The following is a 17,394-nucleotide window of genomic DNA, read 5'->3' as shown; positions in this document are numbered from 1 at the left end:
ACAAGACTGTGACTGAGCTGATGTCTGAACATGCCAAACCTGAATGATGACATCGTGAAGTCATGAAGTCTGTTGGCGTGTCACAACCTGTCCATCATCAGCCTCTTATGGAGCCATGAACTGATGCTTCTGACTGAGAGGTGGGTCAAGGCCAAGAGATCAGGCAGGGAGGCGACAGAGCTGAGACTCTTTGTGGAGCCTGGAGGAGTCGGCTGCACACAGGTCACACAGTCTGGAGTCGCAGCTGAGTGGAGGTAAACAGACTAAAGTATCCACAAAGATGCAGTCGAGTCATTTCCATTTATTAAAAACAGAAATCCTTAGAAAATCATAGCAGTACAGTAAGGTGCAGATGAGACAGGATACTTGTTGCTTTTTGAATAGTGGTTCCATCGTCTGCCAGTAATGTTAAGACTCCCAATCAAGGATGTTCCATTCAATCAAATACTGAGAAAGGAGACACACAGAGTGACAGTACAGTGCATATGGATTACAGAGGAATGTCATGGCAGAATGGAGGAGAACACCAGATTCATTAGTCAACTTTCAAGTTCTGACGTTTACCCATGCTGCACCTGTGTGCCTTGTTATTCTGTTTGAGGAGGAAGAAAGGTTTAAACACCATCTGGAGGGGTTTGTTGTCAGTACTTTGCTTGCTTGCCTACACTCAGGAGCCCAAACCCTAAACCCAATAAGAAGCAAAAAGAAAGAGCGCAAAGCTAGAAGAAGCAGCCTCTGAAACGTCGCACACTACAGACGTGCGGCCAAAGGCAACAGTGGAGAGCAAAGCAGAGGACAAAACCAAAGCTGCTGGAGACAAATATGACAGACAAGCAAGTGCTCTGAAGGTATGGATCTATAAGTAACATCTATCTGACCCCTTACTCCTTCTAAGGCCATGCCTAAACCGTGCAAACCAAAGTCAACAGGTAGAAATGAGTCAGTTTGGTGAAACTCTGATGCAGCGTCTATCAGAGAGTCGACTTTGTCAGCTGGAACATCTGTGTAACTGAGGCGTGTCAATCATATACTGAGTCTGGAGGAGAAATACAGAGGTGCTCGGGCTCTTGGTGGCTACACTCAACACGCCTCCTGTAGTCCAGAGGGGTCATGTAGTCCAGAGGGGTTATGTACAAACCGAGCGCTACACCAGGCTGCAGTGAGAGCCGGACACAAGCAGGGAATACAGGATCCTGCAGAGAGGGAAGTTTACTGGAGAGAGACGTGGACTTCAGTTAAGTTTTCACTGCACATTCTAACTAATCAGGATATGCGTTCATAATGACAAAGCAAAGATCTGTGCCGATATAGAGCAGTTTACACATTATATACACTATATAACTTATAAACACCCTCAAATCATTTCTATTTAAGGCTGCCTGCTGAAAAAAATGTATCAAAACCCGCCGTCTCTGTGAGGAAGAGGTCATGTGCCAGCACTGCTCTGTGGGATGTGCATCTTTAGTTAGAGTCGGCAGTGTGTGACTCATGCTCTCATCCTGAACATCAGAGCGTTCAACATGAAACAGAGGCGTCTAATCTCAGCGCTCACACTCACACACAAGACTGAGAGTGAAGGAGAGGAACATTTAGACATGCTGGAACTGCAATACTGTCCAGGCTTCGGTCCAAATGTAGACGCCGGAGTCTAAAAGGGAGAGACGGTGCACTGGGATGACGGACGTGTGGGGGGAATGATTGAACAGGTTCGTCACTGATCGGTACACAACGTTAAGGCTAGAGGGAACCTGTACTGTAATGAGACACCGTGTTAGGAAAGAAACAAAACGCACATATAATCAGAATTCTAAGCCGAGTGTGAGAGAAACGGATGACTATGGAGCACCTAAGTATTTCACACACACATGACCTGTCCCACAGGTCTGCAGTCAGTGGTGTGTCCCTATGTCAGACACAGACAAACAGGGAGTCACAGTCAACACTGGACCGGATCTGTCCGGGAGGGAGGACAGCCGAGGGAGAGCGGGACGATGTTTCACTCTTCTGACGGTTTTCATCACGGGAAGCTGTGACGACCCGTCTCCCTTTACGAGCTCTCCAGAGCGTCCAGAACCTTCATGATCTGCTGCTTGATGACCTTGGTAGCGTCGCCCGCATTGGGTATCAAATACCTGAGGGGGGAGGGAGGGAGGGCAGGAGAGAGGGGTGGTTAGGAGCCACATCTGCTGTGTCAGAATGCATTTGGATTACATTCTTAGGGAAATCTTGCTACAACAGCGCCTCCAAGAGGTCACAACGTTCATGACACCTTCATTAGATAAAGGTAGTGTGTTTAGGAAAATATTCTATTGGATTCTAATCAGTCAAACTTACCTGGAATTAAAGGAAATTAATCACTTATTATTGAATTGATTACATGTGAGGTGTAATCATACAGACACTGCAAGCTTTCATTAAACAAGACAGACCAATGACATCACAATCTAGCTCCTAGGACTTAAAATGACACGTGATTTGGCCTCTGTGTACTTCTGAAGTAATAACCTGATGTCTGCAGAGAACTAACGCACCTCTCTACTGCAGAGATCTCCACTCCAGCCGAGTTGTTGGTGCCAAACTTGAATGTAATGAGTTCCGGGTGCTTCTTCTTGGAGGTGATCTTCACCACAGAGTTGAGTGCCTGTCTGGACTGGATGTAGGAGAAACCTTTCCGTGAGGCGATCTCCCTCAGGCAGTACATGTGAGACGCTGTGATCAGCAAGTGACTGGAAACAAACCATGGGTTAGATTCAGGGACTTTGAATGTTTTACAATGCATGTTTAAGATACGACACAAGCTAGTCGCTACTAAATATATAAAATACTTCAATGTAACGGTCCCTGGAAGTTTAACAAGGACTGAAATCAACTATGAGGGTTTATGTTGAACCTGGGGATGAAGACTGAGCTCAGACAGGAAGTCCTAACGCTGACACTCACCTGGGGAACATGTGACCCGTCTCTTTCACCTCATTGCATGGAATGTGATGCTTAACGTCTGGTTTGTTTATCCACGTCTGTATGTTGACGATCTCCTTCCTGTCATCATCTGACATGGATGAGCTGTCAATCTCATCTGGGGAGACATGTGATGGTTCAGCTTGGTTATAAAGCCAGATACTGAAGTGTTATTTCAAAGTAAAAGCTTGTCCCATGACTCTGGCCTGTGTGTCCGGTCTGAGCTGACCTGTGTCGTACTCCTCTTCGTCTCCGATACTGAACACAGGCTTCACGCCACGGTACGGTTTGCCCACACGGTCGCTGCTGCTCACATGCCTGCAGATGAAGAGCAGATGGGTTTAACTGTGCCTCGTTACAAGACGTAAGGATGTGTGAGACTTAAAACACACCAATGCCTGCCACGAAAAGTCACATTAAATACAAAGTGAGGTCACACAGATAGCGATGGCATGAAGGCCTCCAGTGCTGCTCCACTTCTACACTAGAAAGCCCACTACCGCTGTTAAATACAGAGACGTGGGTTAAATGAGACAGAATACAGATTAGTTGTATGATATTCAGGGCAGGAGCACATCTTAGAGGGAGAGTGTGTATGTCCTCAGCCCTGGCTATCATCTCAGTCAGAATGGAATGGACAGACAAGAGACTGGAAATGCAACTCCAAGCAAACAGCAGTGAAACTTAGACTATTAAACTATTCTCTCTAAGAAGCCTCGGTGACTCAGACTGGAAAGAAAGGAGGGGAGGGGTCGAGTGACTTGTGAATGTAGAGATGACTGGATGCTTGTAGAAAAGGACCGCGGCGGCTCTAATGGAGGAACTAAACAGCGGTGTTCAATGTTGTTAGTGGAAGCATGAAGGTATCGTAGATGTTTCCCTGGGCCGAGCCCCTGATGTGGGTGGGAGCTGTTATTCTGTGAGTGAGGAGTGTTGGCACAGATGCTGACACTAAGCATGCACTGATGTGACACAGGCTCCTAAGATCCCACGGGACAAGAGGTTGGTCAACAGCCAGTGGGCATGCTGGTGACAGACAGCTGAGCTTGATGGTAGAGAAGTCTTACCGATCTGGGATCGCCTTCTCTGGCCAGGGCAGATTGAAAGATATTCTATCATAGAATAAATAAGGCACGATGAAGGGAAGAGATCAGTTAAGCTTCAGATACACAACAACAACAAGCAAACTAAATAGAGTATCAACACCCAACTGCTGCTTTAGACTTCATCAACCATTAAAGGAGAGCAGGCTGTTGCATTGTGGGTACCAGGGTGGAGGCTGAGACTGTAGCAGGTCAGTGTGTTGATATGAAGGGGGATTCTTGTGTGTGTTGCACTCTACTGAAGGTCTGGATGTATGTGTGTGTGTTATCATGTTAGACAAAGAGGTGACAACATGTTAAACTAGCTCCTCACCTGTCTGCTGGGGTGGAGGTATTCTCTATGAAGCTGATCATCTTTTCCTTTACGTTTACCGACTTGGACTTGAGAGCAAAGGTCATTTTGTTGACTAGAGACTTGACACCTTTACTGTCTCCAGGGCTGCTCAAGGATTCTCCCTGTGAGTAGAGAAGGGGGGTTCATTAGCAGACAGACAGACAGACAGACAGACAGACAGACAGACAGACAGCTGCATCAGTGATCCTGGTTAGGGTTCCACTTACGTCAGCAGAGCTCAGGCTGCTGTGAGATCCTGATGTGCTCACGATCCAGTGGACATACGACGAGTCCAGACCCTCAACGTTCATGTCAACCAAATGCTTCTGGAGAGCTACGACCAAACACACACACACACACACACACACACCTCAATGAGTTTACAGTTCTTTAGTTCCCATCCGCTCCATGTGTCTCAGCCTTCACCCACTCACCCATGAAGCCTCCTTTTGCTATGCTGACATATTCTTTGTTTTTCTGTCAAAACAAAGCCTTTGTTTAGGAACACGTACATACATGTGCTATCAGATCATACAACACATCTTCAGCTCCCCTCTCTCACCTGGAGGAAGTGAGCCAGCACCATGTTCATGTACATGTCCTCCTCCTCCCTCCCACTGCCCATGAAGCACAGATGCTCTCCGCTGGCGATGGAGCCGGACTCCAGAGACTGTTTCTGAGCCTCCAGCAGGGACTTCACTGAGAGGGAGAACTCAGACGGGTTCTGGAGCATCTGTGGACCAGAGAGGAAAGACATCAATAATCATTTCACTAATACCTACATGTCCTGGAAATCCATGAACATCAATGACTAACTGTGTGAAAGACACCAGACTAGGGCCTCCCAGGAACACTCATCTGCCCCGATCAGACCGGTTCATAACGGAAATCAAAACAACGCGGTAACAACTTCTCCACACTTAAATTAAAGTTAAATCACTTGGATCACATAACCATGATTTACATAAACAAACACTGATAACTTGAACCGTTTAAATGTCATTTCAATGGGCCCACACTCAATACAGAGATGATTTACATGAACCTGCAGCAAACAAACGGCTAACATTACTGCTCATACTGTTGTGCCTTCCTTGTAAGACTAATGTTGTCTTGTTGTTGTTATGTGCTTCTTTCTCTTTGTTTGGGGTACACTGGGTCATCATGGACCTTTGGATGAACGGCCTGAATCTAAACAAATGCTGCAAACATCGGACGTGCTACTTAAGAAATGCATGTATTCCTGAGAATGTCCTCAGAACATGCTGTCATGCTGTCACACACTCACAAGGTCAGAGTCCAGGTGGAAGGCTGTGGACAGATGTCCAGCGTTGTACTGTTCAGCAGGCCGACAATCCACCACAAAGAAGCGAACTCCCTCCTGCAGTGAGAAAGACAAAAACAGAATCAACACACACCGTCTTCTCTTGTCTCTTATCCTCTTCATCATGGTGTAACAGTGAGCTGTGTGTGCTGACCTGCTGCATGTGGTTGGCCTGCAGGATCTCAGGGACAGACACTGGCAGACACAGTGCCTGACTCAGGTCCATGTCATCTTCTTTCAGAGCCACCAGGCTACTGCCAAAAAGATACTGGTTCATCTACCGGGACAGAGAGAGCAGAGGGAGACACAGCAATGTTTCCTGTCAGTAGGTTCTCTTCTTTAGATCCTTTCATCTGACTGACTGATACTCTGTGTGTCTCACCTTTCTGAGTGACAGAGGGGTCTTGCTTTGGTAATACTGGGCCAGAGACAACAAGTCTTCAATATCCTCCAATTCCAGAAGAGAAGGAGAAGTTTCCAGCATTTCTGTGGAACATAAAGCCGTCTTAGACACCAGGGTTTAATGTGACCACGAGCAAATCACTCAATCAATAAACAGGAAGCTACTTACTGACGATGTCCTCTTTGCTGTCTGCTTCCTGTGTGAGGATGGTTTCTCTGAGGGGAAACAGAGCAAACACTAATTAAATCTACACTTAGAACAGTCACAGAACAATCTAATCTAAAGCACCACTTCCCTCTGCAGGTTTCACCTTCAGTTACTTACTTGGCATTGACGAGGATGATGAGCATGAGGAAGTATATGAAGAAGGGATCGGCCTGTTGGAGGTATGTATCCCACAATGCCTGTGTGACGTCAGGAAGGGTGTGGCTGGAGAACAGACTGCCCAGCTGAAGAGGACAGAGACAGCAGATGTTTATCTACCAAGATCACCAGACGGACACATCAAAGGTGACTGTCAATAATGGATGAGCAAAGAAAGTAATCAAACCCAGTTGATGGCGTAAGAGTCAGGTGTGATTTTCTTGGTGTCCAGGAAGGAGCAGAGCTCCGGCTCGTGATACTGGAGCAGCAGTCTGTAGAGGTGGAAGGGCCGGCCTTTTGGAACACAGTCCCTGAAATGGACATGATGGACAGGGCTCAGATGTCTGTGTCTCTCTGTGAGCGTAATGAAGAGCTGTGCTGATGCTGCTCACCTGGGGATGTATTTGTTCATGATAGCATAGAAGCAGTTGTAGAGGTCGCTGCGGGGGAGGCGGAGCCCCAGGAGCGGTTTGAGCAGGTGAGGCCAGCTCAGCTCGGGGGTGAAGGTTATGTTGCGGGACTTACAGTAGAAAGTGATGACCGACTCAACGTCAGACACCAGATCACTGCTCTCCTCCTCCGTCACGCCCAGCTGATCTACAACACACACACACACACCAGATGCTCCTTTACCAAAGATATCATCTGGGACTACTTAATGCAATTAGATTACGAGGAGGAAGTGGACGGCATAACAAAAGTGATAAGCACTGCACTATGATCCAAAAGAAAATGAAAGAAACCAGGCAGCCATGTTGTTCACAAATTCATTCACTTCTTATTTTCACTTCTCCTTATTGCTGAGCCTCGGCCTCCATGGAAGGCTTCCTATTTTTAGCCATTTCAAAGACACACGAGCGGAATAATGGAGAATCATTTGATCCTCTGAAACAATGAGGATCTGCTTCAGAGGCAGTTTGAGGCCCGGACCCCCGTCCTTCCCTCAGGCGCACTGTCAGACCTCTCAGAGTAGAAATGCTTTACTTTTCTATTCAAATGCTTCCATAATATTATATCAGCATTGAAGTGTTAGATTTCGTGAGTTAGGTTTTCCTTTAAGCACAAATGTAATCAAGCTGATGATCCAGAGAGCAGGACAGGACAGACTGAGGGACAGAGTGAGTGAGGCAGTGAGGTAACCATGGCAAACACAATCCTCTCAGCATCTGGTTTCAGTCCCAGCAGCACTACATAATCCAAAGTTAATGTCTCCTTTGGTTCAAAACAATAACAGCACCGCTCATGAGCGTTCTGTTACTTTTCCATTACTACTTCCCGTTTCAAACAGGATCCTTCAGCCACGACTGAGTGACCGTGACAAAGGAATGAGAGGCGAATGCATTTACTCACCGATCAGCTGCTGGCTGCGGTTGTGAATGAGGGTCTGTTCTGGCAGGTCCAGCACACCGTCCCAGGGAGACAGACTGTCCCCTTTACCAGACACATTCAGAGCGATCTGCAGATACACAAGGAGACAGAGCGGACAGAGCGGTGAAGGCCTCACACTCTCCACAGAGCAAAGACTCGGACTGTGGTTTGACTCTGTGGTTACAAAACAATGTTGAAAATGAAGACAAACTAGTCTAAATGGATCAGAGGCCTAGCAGCACAAGATCTAGATTCTAGAACAGAACTAAGGTATGGAGCATTAATCAGAGGTTCTGATTGATCAAAACAAAGACCGACACAGGCGCAACCTTTGTACCTTGGCACGCTTGAATAGTTAACCTTGCACTGTAGGTGATGAGTTGTCGGGTGTTGGCTGTCAAACCTTCACTGCAACTTATAAGAGATGCTGCCTTTCCAGTCTGTTTGCTTCTGCTTATCTATGTAACAACCTTGTCTAATAACACAAGCTGGGCTGATTCAGATTCATATTCATTTCACCTGATTGTTTAGAGTCTAGAGCCAAATGCCCGAGTGAACGCCCTCACCTTCCACAGCTTGGCCCTGTGCTGGACTGGAGGCTGGTCGACCTGAACCAGGCCTCTCTCAGTCTCCATGTCAGAGCTGCCAGAGTCCAGAGCCTCGGCTAGATCCTGGTCCCTGAAGAGGAGGAAGGCCCAGCAGTGTGTTAGACGGCTCACACAATGTTTTAAGAAATGAAAGCAAACATGTCTCCATCATTCCCAGAGCATTTAAAGTTTAGACTTCATTACCTTCTATTATCTCTTATCATCGATAACTTACGAACACAATACATATGATCAATACTGAATGCCGTACATGCTCACTTGTTACACACCGACGGTATTGTGTAGTCTTGTGTGATGAGAGTTGTGATTAGCTGTCAGATTCGCTTTGACACATTCTAATGAATTAAATCAATTGAATTTATAGAAACCATGACTTACAAAAGAAATAAATGTCATGGTGTAATTAAGGTTCTTTAATTTGTATGCCTCAGTTCTGTCTGTCTGTCTGTCTGTCGGTCATTCTGCTTGAAGAGTTAAATACTCGTTAGTCAGCTAGTAGCTTGTTGGCTAACAGGACATGCCGGCAACTTGGTAGTGCGAGTTTGTGTGTGATGAGTGTTAAATACTATAATTAAATGTCTTTCTTGTGTGTGTTTGTCTGAGTGTGTGGGAGAATAAACGCCACCTTAGCAGACAGTATTCATTAGCTGGCTAGCTGCGGCTCGGTAGCCGCTAACATCTGCGGAGTAACATGAGCGTAAACCTGAAACCTTCATTAACTGAGCCGCTTTAACTCCAACACGCACCCGTAAGCTGGCCAACATTAAAGCTTTAAATGACGCAGACAGACAGCAAACACATTTAGGTCCTTAACAAATAAACCCACCAGCTTCCCTGAATAGCTTCGTCCGCGGCGTCCGCCATTGTTGTGTTGACGGGACACGTCAAAATGCCGTCAACAGTGTGGAAGTGTCGCACAAACCTGTCATCAATGGTGAGGATACCTGGCGTTATTATTTTTCGTAGGTCTCCAGGGGCAACCAAAGCAATGACTGACTGACGTGCTGTCCAGTCATTAACACACTGAGCTGTGAGGAAGGATGAAGAACAAAGATGTGAGCAAGTCATTATATTTATATATATATATATATATATATATATATATATATATATATATATATATATATATATATATATATATATATATATATATATATATATATATATATATATATATATATATATATATATATATATATATATATATATATATATATATATATATATAAGTCACAGGTTGTAAGTATCAAGTCCCAAGAGAAGACTAGTAAAGTTATAAACTGAATTTTGTGTCCTAAAGAAGTCTCCTTGGTATTAGATTCAGTATTTTATTATTACTCCATTAAGTGGTCACTTGGTACATTTTGTGCCCTAAAGCCAACTCTACATTTGGCTCACTTCAGTTGGATTATAAGAAGATTTGTAATTCTCAAACAATGTTATCTTCAACCCTTCGTGATAACATTGTGGGTCTACCTTGGCTTTTCGTTATAATAAAGTGACTGAGCACCTAATAGTCCGCTTTTCTTCAGTTAACTAGCTATTGCATGGGTAGGTAAGAAAACTTCAATTCCCAGAATGCCCCTGCAATCCTATACCCATATACAGTATACGTGTAGAAAGAGGCGGATTGCAAGCACGTCCACCTGCGTGCCATCAGCAGAATCAAATCTCAAGAAGTTAGATGTACTACAAACTCAGATCATTACAGATTACAGATTGCAGTTTTGCGTGAATTGGTGGTGCAAAGGCTGAAAACACAGATTTATATCAGTTACAGTGTTAATATGCAGATGGCGCTAAAGATCCACTCAGGTGTGCAGGTGCAGCAGTATACAGCCCTGTGAGTATCATATCATATCATATCATATCCTATCAATCATTCATTTACTGTTTCAACTAATAACATTATATTCCTTTGTTAATTAGACTTTGGATCTTGCAGGAATTCAGGTGAGCGGAACTGAGTGTCCATCCTGAGGTGTCCCGGTGTCCCGCCCGCCTGTGACTGCGACGCCCCTGCACGCCGCCTGCCAGAGATACGCTTGTTTATTAACACAACCGTAACTCCCAGAGTGAGTGTACCGCCCCTCTCCACCTGCAGCCGCGCCTATAAGAAGGGCGCCACCACCGATAATCAATAATTATTGTAATAATGAGCACCCAGTGTCTCTGAAACATGAATGATAAGTATTGTTGTTGCCCTGTAGTTTCAGTGAGCAGGTCTCTGTGCATTAGTGCTGAATCCAGGGATGTAGAGGCACAACACACTTACAAAGATGAACGATTTCTAGGAATAACTTTATTAATTCTTATTTCTTTCACTTTGGTCTTGATATACATCTTAGATCAAGAATGCCAGCCTTTCTCAACAGTCAATATAATTTAATAACTTACATCAGATCTGCTGAAGGGCAACATGCAATTCAACAAATTTAACTGTTCCACAAATTTTCAGATAGTGTAATTTTTGTTGAGTAGTCCACACCAGCATCAGTTGGAATGCACAAACTGCACAACCAAACACTCAAAGACCATAGTGAGATCAGTGAGACAGAATTTAAGTGAATGGTTGCCTGTAAAAATGAAAATGCGCAAAATATACCAACACTCCTCAGGGATGGAAGATTCCACCCAGAACACTGCAAAGAGCTTGAGAGCCATATCATGCACTATGGAGGATATGGAAACAATAAGGCTTGGTTGGTTTGTGAGAAATTATTATTTGTGATGAAGGGCTCAGACAAATAAAACAAGTCTGAATGAAGAGGAAACAGAATGGACTATGAAAAAACAAATCACAATAAAATACAAAGTGGACAAGATGGACAAGGAAACACTGAATCGCAAAAGCTTCCCCATATCGGACACTAGAGGGAATTCAAAAACATGATAAAAAAACAAAAAAAAACAAGCAAAAATTAAGAGTAAGTTTTCATATTTTGCCCAAAGTTTCTCTAATGTACATTTCAGGTTTTGACATTAGTACGAGCGTTGCATTTACATTGATCCATTATGAGAACATGCTGCACATAGCATAGAAAAAGAAAACAGGCAATGCTCATACAAAAAAAGGTGAATTCCTAAACAAGCCTCTTGTGCCCTCTTTCCCTCACCATCAGTTCCAGCATTACACACACAACATTACATTTGACTATGGGTGTATTCTTGCATTTGGATGAAGTAATGTATGTTACAATATGGAAGTAGCGGGACAAAACACTTAAGATCAACATAAATTAACAAAGTGAACTGAACAGATATAAAGCTCTCACAGTATTCTCTGTTGTGTCAAAGCATTAGTCAGTAATAGGTTCAACAGACTGAGCACATCACACTTCTCTTTTCTTATGCATTACTAGTGGACAGATGTATACATGGACATTCATGTACGTTTGTTTTCTCTCTAGGTGACAATCTAGTTCTCAAGAAACTTGAATATTAAAAAGGGGTCGCTTTCTGATTCTAATGAGTGAAACAAAAAGCTGTGTTGTTAAAGCCTTTCGTTACCACGTCAACCAGAGACATGGATCACAGCCATGGCATAGTTTAGAATATAAAGTCATTTCTCCAAAGTAGCAAACCCCTAGAATGTGACGTAAACACGATATACTGTATATCCAGGGCTTTTTCTTGTTTATCTCATGAGTCAGTGCTTCTTTATTTATTTTTTTACAAAACAAAAGAACTCAACCACTTGCAGTTTGAACAGAGTTAGGTTAAGCAATGAAGACTGGCAGCTGATTGGCAGAGAAATTACAGCGTTGGAGGTTTCAGCCCGTACTTCCTGGCCACTTCTGTCTGGGCATATGCTGCATCGCATAATGAGTACAAATGAGCCATCTCCATCTCTGACTTAGCCAGATTGATGGCCTTGTTGAACATTTCTATTGCCTTGTCCAGATTGCCCCTGAAAAAAAGATTGTCTGGTTATTCCATGCCTTACAGTCAGACAAATGAGCGGTTTGGAGGTTAAATTGCTGATCTCACCTCTGAACTTCAATGGTTCCCATGGTTTCATAAGCAAAGTCACATTTGTTGTCAATCTCGATGGCCTTACTGATGAGGTCGAGACCCAAGTCAAGGTCCTGTTTCCACTGAAGCTGCAACAAACTGGACAGAGACTGATTGATTACAAACTGTTACCCAGGTTACTCATGTGAATCAGACATGATATTTAAACATTACACCAACACTTACCCCTTGTGAACATATGTGGTAGCATTGTCTGGTTCCAGGTCAATACACTGATCATACATCTCATCTGCTTTTCCAAACTGCTGCTGATCAGTCAAAGCCTGACAGGAACACAAGGAAATTGTGTGTTATGTCACAACGAATGGAGCTTAAACCTTCTATTCAACTCTGTGCGAATGAACTATATGAACTATGACTGTTTTACAACGAAATTACAGTTTACTGGACACACAGATCAGACATGGGTACCTGAGCATAGAGAGCATAGCCCTCAGCACACTTTGGAAATCTTCTGATGACATCCTCAAAGCCGTCCATGGCCGTCTGAACTTGTGAAGGGTTGTTTCCAGTATATGCTTGCCTGTACTGAAGAACAGAAGAGACAAAACAAACTCAGCAGATGATCTTGATCTTATTGGAAACAAATATATGACTCTTACACGCACAAGGACAAAATCAAAGGGAAATTTCAGTTCAAAATTCAATGCCATGCTACACAGAGAAGTCATCTTTTAACCGAAGATGATTTCAGGAAAGCCATCTGCAGACTTTGGTTACTTACAAGAGCAAAGCATTTCTGGGCCTGGGCCAGCGCTGAGTCAGGCCTGAGCACAATGCACTCGTCAAAGTCTCCCACTGCCTCATCGACCTGGTCCAGCAGGATCTTCAGCTGAGAGGCAACACAGAGTACAGAGTCGTTATGAGGAAGCTGCGTCTCATCAACACCTTCATCTCCACACCGAACAACAACTGATGAGACAATTGAAACAGGGCCGCAGAGCCCAGCAGACTCCTACCTGCCCCCTGTGGTGATAGACATCCGGGTTGCGCGTGTCGATCTCTGCTGCCATATTGAAATCTTGTGTGGAGAGCAGAGGCTGCTGCTGCTGCATGTACATGCTTCCACGCTTGATCAACGCATTGGCCCGGAGCTGAGGAAGAGGGGAGAGGAAGGGAGGGAGACGGTGAGAACGTTGACATGCATCTCTCACTGGCATGCTCATCACATCAAAGAGGCTCTGTAATGAGAGTCCGTACCTTCACACTCGCCCCCTGCATGTTGATTACCCGGTCCAGATCAGGCTGGGCAGCAGTAGCATTTCCAATGAGCAGGTAGAACGTAGCGCGCAGCAGAAGGGCCTCTGCAGTGTAACGGCCAGTGGAGTCGATCTCCTTGGTGCACTCACTGATTATCTTGTCGTAGTTCTCCTCCTCCATGTACTGTTTAGCCTTCAGGTAACCAGAGCTAATGAGATAAAGAGAGACAAGATCAGAACATGTGTTGATTTAAAACTGATTCAAGCTTTTACACACAGATCTCACTCTAAGGCTGTATTCAAACCTGTAGTTTGTTTGCTTTGTTCTGATTTAAGGAATAATGTTCACAAACGATCCTTGATTGGTTTGGACGCAGTAACATCAACCAGCGTACAAAGCTTAGAAGCAAACGCCACACGCTTCAATCAATTTGAAGCGTCAATTTGAATAAACGTGCTTCAAAGTGTCACAGGCTGGCCCTCAGAGGATTCTAACAGGGGGGGTGTTGTGAACTGTCACAGTGCAGCTCTGACCCCACAGGCTGCAGGCAGACTGGTGCTCACTGTCAGCAGCTTGGACTTCACAGCATGTGGACAGATGAGTAACTGACAGCTTGGTTTGATGTTCCACATACTTTGCACACATACTGTAATGTTAAAGACATAATGCTTTCAGAATCTTCACAGATGTGTATTGAGGGGTTTTGTGTCGAGCCATTCTGAATAATATAAATGTGTTTGCTCTTTTTCCTCCTGATGCTGATTTCACACAAACTGAGCACAACTAAAGGCTTTCTGATTGCATTTCACTTCTAATACTTCAAAGTTCACAAACGTCAGCAGATTCACACCAAGCACAGACTATTAGAGATTACTGAGCAACTCTAAATCATTCTGCACTTCTCCCCAGTTATTGTTCTCCCATACTTGCAAGCTGGCTATTTTGCAAACAATAGAAATAAAAATCAAAGTGATAAGCGGTTATTCTCTGACCTCTCTGTGACTTCTGCCGCCTCGCCTTCATTATCCTTGTCTTCATCCTTCTTCTCTCCCTTCTGCAGTGGCTGGGAGATGATGTCATCGGTGAATGAGCTAAAGTAGGACTTGATGAACTGAGGGGACGGCATCATGGGCTCACGGTTCTAGAGAAGAGGGGGAGTTAAGGTTAGAAGGCTAGTGTGAAGTCTTTAGGTATATAAACCCAAACCATGTCTCTAAGCATACAGATACCTTGTATTTATCTTTGGCCTTCTCTTTCCCCAGTTGCTTCAGCACCCTGTCGGCTAGCAGCATGCTTTGTTGATTCTGAAAGGCCTCCAGAATACACACTGCTGTGACATCTGCGTGACACAAAGGGACAGAACTATAACCCTCACTGCAGCAACAACAACAGAAGATCACAGTTTAAGATAAACCAAAGATGAAGTCAACACTTTACACACTCACCCTCTAGACACTCCTTTCTGTTGTCTAGTTTCTCCAGGGCCTTGGCCCTCCTGAAGAGGGCCTTGATGTAGCGTGGGTTGAGCTTCACAGCATTAGAGCAGTCCTGGACCACTTCTGTCCATTTCATCTGAAATTAGAGTGGCAGACCGGTTACCTGACTGTGAGGGTCAAACATCTGTTTCAACATAACTTCTCATGCACTGAGCCATGAAAAGCTGTCCTTATGCCAAACTGCAGTTAACCAGCATAACAATAAGTGTAACCTTGGAGATGCTCTACATTATGACAGTATTACCAAGCTTTACAAGATGTAGACTTGATATCACACTTGCATCACACTACACTGAAGGCAGAGGGTGGACAGACTGTCAAACTGACCTTTATTACTTTAGCCTGACTGTAAACTTGTTTGAGAAGCGTCACTGATTAATGAGTCTGAGTGAAGGGAAGGCTGCATGAATAACTTAAACCTTGTCAAATATCAACTGGTGATTTATTCATTATATTTGATTTCACTTCTCCTTGTCTTTGAAGACAGTACTGACCTGCTGTTCGAAGGCTGCGGCTCTGTTCTGGTAAAACGTTGACAGATCAGACTTCTGCTCTGTGGGACAGAGAGCGATGGCCTCTGTGTAGCACTGGATGGCGTTCTCATACTTGGCGGCCTTGAAGTACTTGTTTCCCCTGTTTTTGGCGGCTTGGGCTCGATCCAAAGGGCTCTAAGAGAGAGACAGAACACATGTTTGTATTTCACCCAGCAAAAGCATTTGCAAGTGATCTGCAAGGACTAAAGGATCCTGTTATTTACCCCAATCCATACATTATAGAAGGGTTTACAATGATTTGAAGACAATCACATCATACTCAAAGTTACAACAGCACTCGTCATGCATTAACATTCACTTTGTGGAGATATAATCTGTCAGTGGAGTGGTTTCAGGAAGACACACACTTTCTAATCAGCAGGAATCCAAATAAACATAAATACACACAACAGCGGCAGAAACGAATCATACTCATGCCGACCATAGATGATAACACACATAATGACACACAATAAACTGCCACAGATTAGAAGCTGGTATGTATTCTGAAGCAGCACTAAGGCTTTATAATGACGTGTGTGAGTCTGATCACACATGTTAGACGCATGCTGCACAGTATCTGTACCTGTGGTGAAATCTACTTTTTACTATTTAATCCTTCTAGATAAGAGAAGCCGCCCCGCCCCCTCCGGCCTGTGTCACCTAGCTTCTGCTTTATAATAATCAAACTAACTGTAAACACAAGACAGCTCTGTGATCATATAACCGCGGGTAGTTCAGCTGTTTCGTTTCAACCTGATCCCCTCTCACCTGGTTTCGGTCTGTACGACACACGGGCTCCTTCTAGCTAACCTGCTAATGTTGTATCACTCGGTAGCATGCTAGCAGGCTAATCCCGCGGAGGCTAACAGCCGAGCTGCACGTATCAACTCTAGCGTCCTTGAGAGAACGTTACCGCCAATGACACATTTACAGTAATGACGCTTTGTTCCACACTAACGTCAAACAGACTAATTTGGTGTCCGCCGTGCATTAGCGCGTCTCCGGGCCGCGGGGACGTTACCGTGATCTCCGGCTCTCGGTCAGTCTCAACCGGTCCATCTTGGCCCTGCACGGGGCTCGCGCTGCCTTCTGGAGTTTTCCTCTCCCCGTTCCCCTTTTCTCGGCTTTCCTTCGTCTTGCTGCGGTTCCACAGGTAAACGGCTCCCACACCGAGTACTATGGGAGCTCCGACCATCAGTGCCAACTGCCAGCGGGGTAGTCCAGCCCCGGACGGCGGCTCGACCGGCTTAGAAGCAGCCATGTTCAACCAGCAAGACTGCTAAAACCTGCGGCAGGCAGCGTGAGGAGAAGAGCGCCGCTGTTTCTTCTTCCCGTGTTCACAGAGGTCACAGCAACACCGAGGCCTCATGGGATACCAGAGGACACGCAAGGGCTGATGGGACGTGTAGTACATTAGCGACGTGTTGTAGTCTAAACAACTGAGGGGGATTTAGGCTGCAAAAACCTAAAGAAACAATACTAACACACATAAGCATGTCAATCCTATATGCAATATATGGTGATTTAGAATGAATATCACACAAAAGGCCCTTATTATGCCTCATACCCTGATGATGAACTTGTTATACTCTGTACATGCGCTGTCTGTGCGCATGTGTGTACTTAATCTCAGTATTAGTGTGAAATTTAAACTTAGTCTTGTGCT

The 17,394-nt window shown here is 44.7% G+C and overlaps 2 protein-coding genes across 3 annotated transcripts; both read right to left on the bottom strand.

Moving 5' to 3' along the window:
- Nucleotides 1–283: 283 nt before the first annotated feature.
- Nucleotides 284–9,374, bottom strand: tbc1d23 (TBC1 domain family, member 23). 2 transcript variants are annotated; one of them, XM_076148607.1, is made up of 19 exons: nucleotides 9,288–9,374; nucleotides 8,420–8,531; nucleotides 7,836–7,941; nucleotides 6,878–7,082; nucleotides 6,673–6,796; nucleotides 6,447–6,571; nucleotides 6,291–6,337; nucleotides 6,102–6,205; nucleotides 5,874–5,996; nucleotides 5,684–5,776; nucleotides 4,958–5,128; nucleotides 4,830–4,872; nucleotides 4,623–4,729; nucleotides 4,375–4,517; nucleotides 4,026–4,070; nucleotides 3,188–3,276; nucleotides 2,941–3,076; nucleotides 2,532–2,726; nucleotides 284–2,132 (listed from the first exon to the last, which is right to left on the bottom strand). In XM_076148607.1, the coding sequence occupies exons 1-19, from the start codon at nucleotides 9,323–9,325 to the stop codon at nucleotides 2,048–2,050; spliced, it is 2,091 nt and encodes a 696-aa protein (XP_076004722.1). In that variant the 5' UTR covers nucleotides 9,326–9,374; the 3' UTR covers nucleotides 284–2,047. The 2 variants fall into 2 exon arrangements, with proteins under 2 accessions (XP_076004722.1, XP_076004723.1); XM_076148608.1 differs by lacking the exon at nucleotides 4,026–4,070.
- A 1,369-nt stretch (nucleotides 9,375–10,743) lies between these two features.
- tomm70a (translocase of outer mitochondrial membrane 70 homolog A (S. cerevisiae)) lies at nucleotides 10,744–17,074 on the bottom strand. Its single transcript, XM_076148621.1, has 12 exons — nucleotides 16,750–17,074; nucleotides 15,687–15,860; nucleotides 15,142–15,268; nucleotides 14,926–15,035; nucleotides 14,689–14,837; nucleotides 13,697–13,904; nucleotides 13,456–13,590; nucleotides 13,221–13,328; nucleotides 12,908–13,024; nucleotides 12,662–12,759; nucleotides 12,452–12,574; nucleotides 10,744–12,371 (listed from the first exon to the last, which is right to left on the bottom strand). Exons 1-12 carry the CDS (start codon nucleotides 16,987–16,989, stop codon nucleotides 12,218–12,220), a joined length of 1,743 nt encoding a protein of 580 aa, XP_076004736.1. The 5' UTR covers nucleotides 16,990–17,074; the 3' UTR covers nucleotides 10,744–12,217.
- Nucleotides 17,075–17,394: the final 320 nt, after the last annotated feature.

This window comes from Genypterus blacodes, unplaced genomic scaffold, assembly GCF_046128005.1.
Source record: "Genypterus blacodes isolate CSIRO-AG114 ecotype Tasmania unplaced genomic scaffold, CSIRO-AGI_Gbla_v1 ptg000041l_1, whole genome shotgun sequence".
NCBI classification, from domain to species: Eukaryota; Metazoa; Chordata; class Actinopteri; order Ophidiiformes; family Ophidiidae; genus Genypterus; species Genypterus blacodes.
Note: the sequence above shows the minus strand (reverse complement) of the source record. Positions and strands in the feature narration are given on the sequence as shown.